Source organism: Amblyraja radiata, chromosome 14, assembly GCF_010909765.2.
Source record: "Amblyraja radiata isolate CabotCenter1 chromosome 14, sAmbRad1.1.pri, whole genome shotgun sequence".
NCBI lineage: Eukaryota > Metazoa > Chordata > Chondrichthyes > Rajiformes > Rajidae > Amblyraja > Amblyraja radiata.
The window spans coordinates 29,691,629-29,704,403 of NC_045969.1; the positions used below are offsets into that span (position 1 = coordinate 29,691,629).

The 12,775-nt window shown below is 42.6% G+C and overlaps 1 protein-coding gene across 1 annotated transcript in view; it reads right to left on the minus strand.

Moving 5' to 3' along the window:
- The window catches only part of LOC116980897, a 56,770-nt gene extending 46,939 nt beyond the window's left edge, over positions 1-9,831 (minus strand). The window contains exons 1-2 of the mRNA XM_033033511.1: positions 9,616-9,831; positions 4,339-4,499 (exon numbers count right to left, since the gene is read on the minus strand). Of these exons, the coding sequence (XP_032889402.1) occupies positions 4,339-4,499; positions 9,616-9,685 (231 nt within the window). The 5' untranslated portion in view covers positions 9,686-9,831. The remainder of the gene's footprint in view (positions 1-4,338; positions 4,500-9,615) is intronic.
- Positions 9,832-12,775: the final 2,944 nt, after the last annotated feature.

Consider the following 12,775-nt stretch of genomic DNA (forward strand, 5'->3'; position numbering starts at 1 on the left):
GTCTGTGCCGACCAGCGATCCCCACAAATTAACATTATCCTGCACCCACTAGAGGCAATTTTTACATTTACCAAGTCAATTAACCTACAAACCTGTACTTCTTTGGAGTGTGTGAGGAAACTGAAGATGTCGGATAAAACCCATGCAGGTCATGGGGAGAATGTATATACTCTGTACAGACAGCACCCGTCGTCGGTATCGAACCCGGGTCTCCGGCGCTGCATTCACTGTAAGGCCACCGTGACTCCCCTCACAAAGTCTCGCGAAGACGGAGAAGGGCAAGCCCTTCATTCCCAGAGGGAGTTAATATAGCAGGTGGATGACTGACATAGTGAGCAGGTGATGCGTGATACCCACTATCAGCACTGAGCTCCAGGCATTCAGAGTTTGACAATAGACAATAGGTGCAGGAGTAGGCCATTTGGCCCTTCGAGCCAGCACTGCCATTCAATGTGATCATGGCTGATCATCCCCAATCAGTACCCCGTTCCTGTCTTCGCCCCATATCCCCTGACTCCGCTATTTTTAAGAGCTCTATCTAGCTCTCTTTTGAAAGCATCCAGAGAACCTGCCTCCAGAGAATTCCACAGACTCACCACTCTCTGTGAGAAAAAGTGTTTCCTCGTCTCTGTTCTAAATGGCTTACTCTTTATTATTAAACTATTGCATCCCCTGGTTCTGGACTCCCCCAACATCGGGAACATGTTTCCTGCCTCTAGCGTGTCCAAGCCCTTAACAATCTTATATGTTTCAATGAGATACCCTCTCATCCTTCTAAACACCAGAGTGTACAAGCCCAGCTGCTCAATTCTCTCAGCATATGACAGTCCCGCCATCCCGGGAATTAACCTTGTAAACCTACTCCATCAATAGCAAGAATGTCCATCCTCAAATTAGGGGACCAAAACTGCACACAATACTCCAGGTGTGGTCTCACTAGGGCCCTGTACAACTGCAGAAGGACCTCTTTGCTCCTATATTCGATTCCTCTTGTTATAAAGATGCTGTTCCTCAAGCTTATATTGGGCTGATTTTCAGTCAGGATAAATGGATCATTTTCAGATTGATGATCATAGCTAGTGGGTTGCTACAAGGATAAGAACTGGGCCTCAATTATTTATAATGACTTGGCCAAGTGTGATCTGCTGTTGATACAAGGAAAGGTGGGTTAGCAATTATGAGGAGGACACAGGGAGTCTGCACATGGGTTAAGTTAGTGGGAAACAAATTGGCAAGAGGAGTATAATATGGGAAAATGTGAGATTTCCCATTTTGGAAGGATGGACAAAAAGCAAATTATTACTTAAATTAATTAACCACTACAAAATGTTGTAGTGTGAAGTGATCTAGGAGTCCAGATACATGAAACAAAACGTTAGCTTGCAGATTCAACAAATAATTTAAAGCCCTGTCTCACGGTGCAAGCTGACCCATGAGGTACCCCGAGTGAAAGACTCGTGGTTGTGTACGAGATTCCAAGTGTATGATCAAGAGTTTAACCGAGTTCCCACGGGTATGACAAGTTTGCCGTTTACTTGTCATTTCTGCGATGTTCCAAGTTCGTCTCCCGAGTTACTCTTGAGCCAACCCTGAATGAAGGTGTTTTAATAAGCAACTCCTTGTAGACAGAGGAAATGACAGCAGCATTTAAGAGGCTTTTTAGGCAGGACATGAATATGCAGGGAGTGGAGGGATACGGATGGCATGTAGGCAAAGGAGATAAGGAGATTAATTTAACTTGGTGTGTGCTCACACAGCCAGTACGCTTCTCTACCGTACTAAGTCACCCCAACCCCCCCCCCCCCCCCCCCCCCCCCCACACACCTTTCCCTCCCAACTCCAGTCCCGTCCCGACCCCCTGGGAAACTGAAGGGAGCGACAATCAACTTGGGGGGGGGGGTCAGGTTCAGCTGTGCATGGAGCCCGCCACCGGTCCAGAGATGCTGCCTGCCAGCTGAGTTGTACCCTGTTCCTGCCATCTCACAATATCCTCTGACTCCGCTATCTTTAAGAGCTCTATCTTCTTTCAAGAGAGTTAAATAGAGCTCGTAAAGATAGCGGAGTCAGGGGATATGGGGAGAAGGCAGGAACGGGGTACTGAATGTGGATGATCAGCCATGATCACAGTGAATGGCGGTGCTGGCCCGAAGGGGCCGAATGGCCTACTCCTGCACCTATTGTCTATTGTCAGTTGACTCGCGGCATCGTAATAAAATGCATTTGTGTCTTTGCCTTCTTCATGCTGCGGTGAATATGTATTATTAGACTAGGAGCCCATACACTTCAGTAGACGGCTGGCCTAGCCACTGGTTCTTTTAAAGTAATAAATGACTTTCCAGAATTTCAAGCTTCGCCAAAAAAAGCAAGCATTTAACGCTTTCCAGAGCACTTGAACCAACTCTAGATTGGTTCTCGCTAAAGTTGACTTTGAATGTGATATTGTCTCTCTCCCAGGTTAAGGAGGCAAAGTCACATTCAATGGCAATGTGGTAAAGCTGCGAAAAGACAAAGGCGTTAATGGGTCATCCACTAGACCCTGCCCCGCCATCCCAATAGATCAAGGCTGACTTCCACCATTTACCACGACAGCTCCGTATCCCTTGGTATCTCTTTCCAGCACAATATTACCACTCCCTGTCTAGATAGAATAAGTTGCCCTAACGTCCATGAATGTTTGCGGAGGGAATTCCAACTTTGTACTGTGTAGAAAGGGATAGCAGATGCTGGTTTATACCGACTATAGGCACAACGTGCTAGAGTAACTCAGGCAGCAGGTCAGGCAGCATCACTGGAGATCAAGGATTGGTGACGTTTCGGGTCGAGACGCTTCTTCGGACTAGCACAATTCTACCACTCACTGTCTAGACAGATCACATTGTCCTAACGGCCATGAATATTTGTAGAGGGAATTACAGGTTTGTGCTGCTGTTTGTGAGAAACCGTGTCGCCACCCTCTCAGATAGTCTAGTCGGGTCCCAAACTCACCTACAGATGGTGCGACTCATTTGCGTCCATCTTATTGAATTTACGTTCAGCATTGTAAATACTTTTTAGACCGTATTAAAGGACTAAAGTCACCATTGTGGGCTCCACCTTTCCCTGATCATCGTTGTTGGCTTGGATTTGTTATTTTCATACTTTTCACTCATTTGTTCTTTGTACCTTTTCACACCTCGCGTCTCCCTTTCCCCTGACTCTCAGTCTGAAGAAGGATCTCGACCTGAAACGTCGCCTATTCATTTTCTGTCCTGTCCCGCTACCTGTCCTGCTGAGTGTCTCCAGCATTTTGTGTCTACCTTTTGTGTAAACCGGCATCTGCGGTTCCTTCCTACCCGTTTTATCTTCTATATTGTGCAGAACAATACTTGCCAACTCATCGTCGAATCCCCAAACTCACTCATTCTGAGACGGCACAGGAAATTGGGTCTTTGATTTTTTTTGGATTAAATCGAGTTTCCTATCTCAATAAGGTAGGTCGTAGACCTCTAAGTTAATGGTATAGTTTCCAAAGTTTACACTGGAGGTCTGAAATTTATGCTGTCTGTCTGAACGGGAACGGTCATCTCAGATCTCAATTGCAGAACCCTTAACGCGTTTGTACCAGAATATTAAAAAGGCTTTCACGCCATTAAGCAAAGTAGCCAACAAATGGCACAACATTTTACTTAACAAAAGTTATTAGCAAGTATAACTCTGCATAAAAATGAAACAAGTTGGACGTTAAGATCTGTGGAAATCTTGCGCATAATTTTGCAAGACGTAAGAGTTCCCACCGTAGACTCACGAGACACTAAGGTAAACGCACGGGCCACTACGTTCTTAAAACGAGTTCAAATGTTTCAATTCTTAACCACAAGAGTAAATTTGACTCGTGGAAAACTTTAAACATGTTTGAATTTTTCCAAGAGTTGACAAGTTTCACGGGTACCTGCTGTTAGCGCCACGAGTCTCTAAGTTGAGTCCACGAGTTCCGACATATTACAGCTACGTTAATCGTACGTTATTACCACGAGTTTTAACTCGGGGTACCTCGTGTGTCAACTCGCACCGTGAGACAGGGGTTTTAGGAAGGCGAATGAAACATAGGGGAAATGTTAATGAGTTCATCCAAAACCCTGTTTCCTGTGATTTGAGACTTACCCTCAATTTTAAAATTATTCTTTTTGTTTCGCATTGGCTTCATCTCTCTACACTTCTGTAATCTCTTTTAGCTCCATTGCTTTTCTGACACCGACCCTTTACTCATCCCTGAATATAATTAATCCACTACCAGTGGATACACTCAAGATGAGATCAACTAAAATTGGCATCTGAATGCACAATAATGTATGCACTCACAGTTCGTTGGTCATTTTCAAAACATTCCCTTGCTTCTTCTTTCGAACACCTCTCTTCGAAGCATTCTCTCTGCAAGTTGCCTTGTTTCATTTCTTCAAAAAAGCTGTTTGCACGTCTTAGGCGTGTTAAGAAGTTGTTTGCCTTCCCGTTGTCTAGAAATACTTGAATAGAAGCAGACAATGTTAGCCGACTGACCTAGCAGTAATGACTCAATGTCAGCTAAACCTCTGGTCATTAATAGTATGAGACTAGGACCAGGTCAGACAGAAGCAAGAAGGAAATAATCAATCCTGTGGAACTATGAGCTTATCCCAACCTACAGTATCACAGACCTAACCCTACTGATAGAGGCAATAGCCTATTAACAAATGATATACATATAGGTCTATGCCTGATTAATAACATTAGCTGATGAGAGGACCATTCACTTGCCTGATTACAGCTGGGAAGAAACTATCCTTGAATCTGGAGATATACATTTTCAAACTTCTGTACCTGACGGGAGAGGGGAGAAGAGGGAGTGACCAGAGTGAGCCTGGTTCTTGATTACGCCGGTGGCCTTGCCGAGGCAGCATGACGTGTCAGCTCTCTTTAATAAAGAACTTTATCAAATGTCATTGGAAAGTCCATATAAACTAGATCCATGGGCCAAATGTAATATCCACGTGGACCTTTTTCTGATTGGCTGAAATGTTCAGAGGGTTCAGTCAGTTAATCCTCAATTATTGGGTGAAATTTCCCAACAATAAGTGTTGGGTGAACATCTGTCATTCCCTGCTTTCCAATTTTCATCCATCGTAAATGGAAGTGCCCAATATTCCCATAGAAATGACATGTTATTGAATTGAGAGAAATTTGTAAAATTATAATGAAGACTCCTGCAATGTTCCCTTACTTCATGTGAAACCACCAGAGAGAAGCCACGTGATCCTGTGATTTTTTTTTACTGCCTGATCACATTGATTCTTCTCATTGCTCTATTTGTGTTATGTTAATTCTGCTAAAACTCTGTTCATATTCTAAATAAATAGAAATATCCAGAATGTTATCCTTTGCATTATATACTCTAATTGAGTGGTGATAGAATTGTCTTTGGAGTGAAAAGAAAGTGGCAAATAAGAGGAACAGCACTTCATATTCTGCCTGAACATAACATTTTCCAGTTTCAGGTAACCTTCAAGCCAGCTGCTCTCACACCCAGCCTTCTTTAAAATTCCCACCCTCAGCCTCCGACCAAGTGGTTTCTTTCCCTTTTCCAACCCACTCTATCTGTCCATGAAAAGTGTGCAAGGAGTGTACCCAAGGCAAGATCAAACCTGGGACCATGAAGCTGTGTCACGCCACCAATACCTGCAGCACCACTGTGTCTCTCTAGTTTCATTTTGTCAAGTACCCTTGAACATGAAAAAATATTCCTCGTCCAAAGTGTTAAAGACTTCGGGTTAAATTGATGTTTAGTGGTCCCAATAGTCAAAAGAAAGTTGGAGCCAATGGCACAGATTGACCAGTATTGACAGACAAAGATTGAATCAGAAAACTGAAATCAGAATGGAAAGATTCTTTTGGCATGGAGTCTTCAAAATTGCCCTTAGATCGACTACTGGGAAATTATGCAGATTTTTTTAAAGAATAGCTGCACTAGTGTTACAGCTTATAATGTTCATACACCGATCAAGACAAATGGAAGAACATGACTGTAGGCTTTGACCTGTCCAACTGCATTGGAAAACCAAGTGGAGGAAGAATTATATAAGTTAGAATAAATGGAATTTTAGTTAAACGGTGGTGGACAATACCAGCTGTGTTGGTTTCAAAGTTGACAAAACTTCATTTGAAGCAGAAACAAAAAATACTGGAAATATTCAACAGGTCACATCTGTGAAAAGAGTAAAAAGGACTATGTTTCTGGTTGAAGACCCTGCACCAGAACTGAAAAGGAGACTAAAATGCCTGTTAAGCTGAAGGGAAGGTGAGGGAGAGGGGCGAGAATCCACAAACCTGTCTTCATCGGTGGTGGACAATGTCATAAACTTGAAGTTCCTGGGCGTGGATATCTCGGAAGAACTGTCCTGGACCCAGCACATTGATGCAATCATAAAGAAAGCCCACCAATGCCTCTACTTCCCTAATAGATTGAGGTGGCTCGGTATGCTTATGAATACTCCCTTGAACTTCTACAGGTGTATGGTGGAGAGCATATTGACTGGTTGCATCATGGCTTGGTTCCGCAACTCAAATACCCAGGAATGGAGAAACTTGAAATAAAATGGTGGACACTGCCTAGTCCATCCTGGGTACTGACATCCCCACCGTTAAAGGGATCTACTGTATAGGTGTCGCTTAGTCAAAAAGGCGGCCAGCCTCATGAGGGACCCACATCACCCTGGCCACACTCATTTCAGACTCCTATACTTCCCCAACCATTGGGAAGAAGGTAAAGGAGCCTGAAAACTCTAACATCCAGGTTCAGAAGCATCTTGTTTTCCAACAACCATCAGGCTATTGAACAATACAAACCCAGACTTCATAAATTCATAAGACGTAGGAGCAGATTAGGCCATTCAATCCATTCAGCCTGCTCTGCCATTCAATCAGACTGCTGATCGATCTTCTCCTGCCATCTCCCCATAAACTTTGACACCCTTACCAATCAAGAACCTATCAATCTCCTCTTTAAAAAATACCCACAGATGGCCTCCACAACCATCTGTGGCAATTAATTCCACAGATATATCACCCGCTGGCCAAAGAAATTCCTCCTCATCTCCTTTATAAAGGTACGTCCTATTATTCTGAGCTGTGCCCTCTGGTCCTGGACTCTCCCAGTAGTCGAAACATCCTCTCCATATTCACTCTATCTAGGCCGTTCATTATTCTGTAAGTTTTAATGAGATCTCCCCTCATCCTTCTAAGCTACAGCGAGTACAACTCCAACTCCAACTGCATGGTATGGATCACATGCTATACAACAAAGATGACGTATTAATAGCTACAAATACTGAGGAACAAAATCTTTGCGTATCAGAAGAACTGTCTGTTTTTTTGTGAACAGAATATAAGGCTCAAAAAGAGAAAGACTGAGTGCATTAAATAATATCTTTGGCCAAGAGTTAACACAACCAAATTGCAACCAGTAAAATAAAAAGATGAAGCAATTGTGAAGGCAGAGAAATCAGAAAACTTTGCAGATAATTCCTAGAAACAGTTTGTTTCTTTTTTTGCAACAGTGCTGATGCTAGAAAAATGAAGAAGGGAATTGGGGCAAAGAACAGCAAATGTCATCTCACTAATGCAAGGAGAGTCTAGGAGGTGAACTTTACCAGGATGCGTCATGCACATTAGGATTTGCATGTTATACTTCAAATTGTGGAGTGGCAGCTGCAATAAACAATCTCACCAACATCACACAAACTTGAATTGTGAAAGAAATTAATATTAAAATTGAGTTATGTGGAGTGGGAATTGGCTTTGGAGTGAAAAAAAAAGGTTCTGTCCATCTTGACTGCAAATGACAAGCTTATATTAGGAATTCCTGTTAAGACAATAATACCGACAATGTTTGTGTCCCCAATGCAATTATGGGCCAGTTCTTATCTCAATATGATTACACAGTTGAACTTAGAACTTCTAAACAAAATGTCATTGCAGATGCATTGCCAAGGTTATCATATGAATTCAGGCAGAGAGAAAACATAATGCTTACTTTGGAAACATCAAGGTGATTGTCAGGAAAAACAAAAAATATCCTTCAAATATGAATTGGATGAACAGATAAATGTCCTGATGTATTCAACGGTGAATCAGAATTGTCATACCAAATGTATGAGAAAACAAATTTGAGTATTGCATTGAATAGTATTGTGAACAGAAAGGAACTGCTGGAAGTTATGAATTAAAAAAAATAAAGAATTTATACAGCGCGGAAGCAGATATTCCGTGCAATATCCCCGCATATTAACATTATCCTACACACACTAGGGACAATTTTTACATTTACCAAGCCAATTAACCTACAAACTTGTACGTCTTTGGAGTGTGGGAGGAAACTGAAGATCTCGGAGAAAACCCACGTAGGTCACGGGGAGAACGTACAAACTCCATACAGACAGCACCCGTAGTGGGGATCGAACCCGGGTCTGCAGCGCTGCATTCGCTATAAGGCAGCAACTCTACTGTTGTGCCACCGTGCCTTGGATTATTTAAGTACCTGAAAAAGCCAGCAATAATTTTGCAGATCCAAGGCATCAAACACACCTTCAAGGAGATGAAAATGGTCGTTGATTATTTCCAGGAGGGGATTGATATCTTACTCATAGACACCAAAGTCGATCAATGTGAAAGGTGTACCAAGAAGGAATTAACACATTTTCTAAACGGCTCACCAGAAATCTTTGATAAATAATAAGAAGCAATGAAGCAAATAAGAGGGGCATTCCTGTGGCACCGATTATGAAATGAGTTGCCAAATTGATAGCTTGGAAATGAGCGATAAAATCAGAAGTATACACATCATTCTTTCAAGGGATATGTGGAAGAATATTGAAGAATTATATCATTATGAATATACTGCAGGTTAATCCAGTGGAGGCCATGCAACAATTGATATACGATTAATTAGGAGTGAATACAATGCCATGTTCCTTTGTGAAGATTAGAGCACAGAAAGCCTTTCAGTAGGATAAATCAGCACCTAGCATGAATTATGAATTAAAATGCAAAACCACGTTAATGCATGTCATGTGTGTACAATGCATGTATCTACGTGCAATGGAATTAGAAAGCTCTATAATCAGTTGCACATGTTCCAGTAACTCTTCCTTTCTCCAGGTCTGTGGTGATGAATGTATACACATCTACAAACATTACAGTTGGGAATAAATGTGGTACAAGGACAGATAGGCAGGCAATCTACAGAAACGGCAAAAATAATGAACAATGGGAAGATTTATAACAGATTAACTCATTATTATCACCATGCATTTTGCATCAAGCGTCAGCCTGGTGCCTTTTTAATGAAAGCCGTACTTTACTAAAGTTCTTCATAATACTCACTTTAAACAAACACAAAAAAGAACTCCTAAGCAAGAATGTGGGCATTTGGTTAAACTATGTTTAAAGTACTGAAGCTTTCCGGATTGTAAACATTGACAGTAACCTCACGAAGTCAATGGTGCTCCCGCCTAAGCTAAGGTTTACAAAGTTCGAAGCTTACAACGAGGCCTGTTTTAAAGTGTTCCACTGTGAATTCGGTTCAAAATGTTTCCAGACAGACATTACCTTGCGTTTCAGCTGCTGTGAGGTTAATGAGGAGGTGAAAAAGATTTATAACCCACAAAAGATTCGCCATGGTCCGTTTCTACTAAACCTTCTTGCATCTGAATTTCAGTGCTCTGGCTAAATAAACAAAAGTTTAAAGTTCAGTGGCCAGATTAGCAAGACACTTGATACATATTGACCCTCAGTTCCCATTGCTTGCACCTCTGATTTCTAATCGGCAAATTTCACCAGCTTGCAAATAGCAAGAGTTAAAGCAAGAGTTTGAGAATAAAACAACCTTCATCCAAATCCAAGGTCATTGGGAAAAGTTAAGACCTCTTTTTGTTTCAGGGGAAAATGTAGTTCTTGCCACCTTTCTACCTGGAAATCAATCATCCCAATTTCCCGATACAATGTAAATTGCCACAAAGCAGGAAATGACATCAACTTTTAAAATATTTTTTCATTCACACCTGTTGGCCAGGCTGGGACTTGTTACCCAAGGACTCGCTGACTTGGAGAAGCGGGAAGGCAGTGACTTTTTTAATCATTAGTTCTGTTGGGTCAGGAGTTCCTGGATTTGGAGCCAGTGACTATGAGGGGCCAGCGATATGTTGATGATATGAAAGGAACATCTGCTGGGGATGGTGTTCCATTGCCTCTGCTGCTCTTGTCCCGGTTGGTGGTAGAGGTCATAGGTTTGAGGTGCTGAGAGTAACATAGAGAAGTTATTCATTGCATTTTGTAAATTATTTTTCTATTCTGGGAAAAGATTTGGACTGTCTACCCTATCTATGTCCCTCATAATTGTATATACTTCTATCAGGTCAACCTGCAACATTCGGCATTTCAGAGAAAACTATCCATGTCTGCCCAAACTACAGCTAATACCTCCTCATCCTGGCACAATTCTGGTCAACCTCCTCTGCACCCTTTTCAAAGCCTCCACACCCTTCTTGTAATGGGACCAGAACTGCACACTATACACCAAATGCAGCCTAACCAAAGCCCTGTAAAGTAAGTAAGTAATTTTTATTTATATAACACTTTTAAATCAAATCATGTTGAAGCCAAAGTGCTTTACAGAGAAAAAAAATTGATTACCATACATCCATATAAAATAAAAAAAGAAGAAAAGAGACATAATACACCATAGGATTCAACATGAACGTCCCCCCACAGCAGAATCAACACTTTTCACTGCGAGGGAAGGCACCAAAAAGTCCAGTCCTCCTCCTCCTAGACCACCCGAGGTCGGGGCCTGTTTGAGGCCTCCGCAGCCAGTCGCCACAACAGCGGCCCAATGTTATAGGCCCACCTGCCGGGAAGATAGAACACCTGCGTCGGGTGAAAAGTGGGCTGTCCCACTATGTAGAAGACCTCCTTCGACCCCCTTCGACTATGTTGAAGACTAGCTTCGACTAGCCTCGACTACCTTCGACTACCCTCCATTACCTACGACTAACATGTTGACCTACTACGACCTACTACGACTAAACCTACAAGTAAAAAAGTATCGATTTTTCCATGGCAACCTTTTTTTACTCGCGGGTGTTTTTTAACATATTGAAAAAAGCGCCGCAACCTAGCTGTGGCCTTGAGTACGCGGAGACCACTCTCCAGCATGAAGGAGAGTTACGACCTTGTGTCGACCATGCTGCGAGTATGAGTCGAGGGCAAACTCGCCAGAACTCGCGGATTAGGTGTCCCAAGTGGGACATGCCCTTAATGACTTCTGGATTCCCATTAGTTTAGTTTAGTTTATTGTCAAGTGTACTGAGGCACAGTGAAAAACTTTTGTTGCGTGCTAACCAATGCCCTGACCAATGAAAATAAGCACACCATATTCCTTCATTACCACTACAGGTACACCACCTATTTTCCGGTATTCTTGATTTGAGAGCCTTGCCGAATTATCCGTTTATTCCGGACCAACAGTGGTCAAGCGATAATAATTCATAATAATAATGTTGTGGGTTGTTGTCCTCGCTCAACATGTTAATTTACCCAGAGATCAAGAAGGGAGAAGATGAGAGACGTGAGTGTACAGTCACCGGCACACAACTTAAAGTAACAGCGCTCAGCAAACTGAGCTGGGCTGCTGTGCAGGGACTGCTTTGCCGCGCTCTCTGCCTGTCCCTGTGCTGAGCCACTCACTTAATTTTGAATGGGGCAACTCGCAGCGCTGAAGCTCATGCACGCTCAAAACGGATTTTTTTTAAACTGGAAGAAAAGGATTCTTTGGGTCGCAGCGGATAGATCCTGTTCCTTGTTCCACACGGGGTGGGAAGCAAGGCTGCACACATACATTATGCACCGATTAACTCCTGGACTGCTCAGCTGGTGCAACAGGTAAGGATGGAGGTGAGTGTGGGAGTTGGGTGCTGCAGTGGGAGTGAAGAACTGCAAGGACAAAGGGGATGTGAGAGCACAACTCAACGAGTGAGTGGAAAAATAAAGACATGTGGAAGACATGCAACTCATGTATGCTGCGGCTGCAAAGAATCATTTCCATATCATAATTTTGTTCGGATTAAAGGAGTTGCCAGACCATCAGTTGCCAGAAAACGGCTGGAGTATTGTAATTACTTGTGATGTCATTTTCAAGGAGTTACGGACTTTGACCCAAAGATCCCTTTGTACATCAATACTGTTGAAACTTGCCATGCATTTTATATTTTCCCCTTATGTTTGACATCGCAAAGTGAAACACCGTACACTTGTTCAGATTAAACTGCATCTGCCATTTCTCCACCCATTTCTGTAGTTGATTTATATCCTGTTACTAGACTGAGTGGGACCCGTTGGGTCCCATGTTCACACGGGAGGGCTGATCCCCCGACGCAATATTCCACCTCTCCACCAATTCCACCTCTCCACCAATTACTTCAACTCAAACAACCATTTGCATTGCATTTTTACTTCAACCCAAACAACCATTTGCAGTGCATTTTTACTTCAAAGCAACCATATTTTCATTTTCAAACCACATTAAGGGCACTCACAGTTAAGTAGACATGCGTTCAGTGATATTCAGAGTTCACAGAGACGTGACCCTCTGGCTTCCTCCATCTTGCAGAGACTGAGTGAGGCACACCCCTTCCTGGTTTTATAGTCCCTCCCCATCCCTCCAGCAGGGGCAGCAGAGAGAATGGCAAATTATTTAGAAACATTAATATCT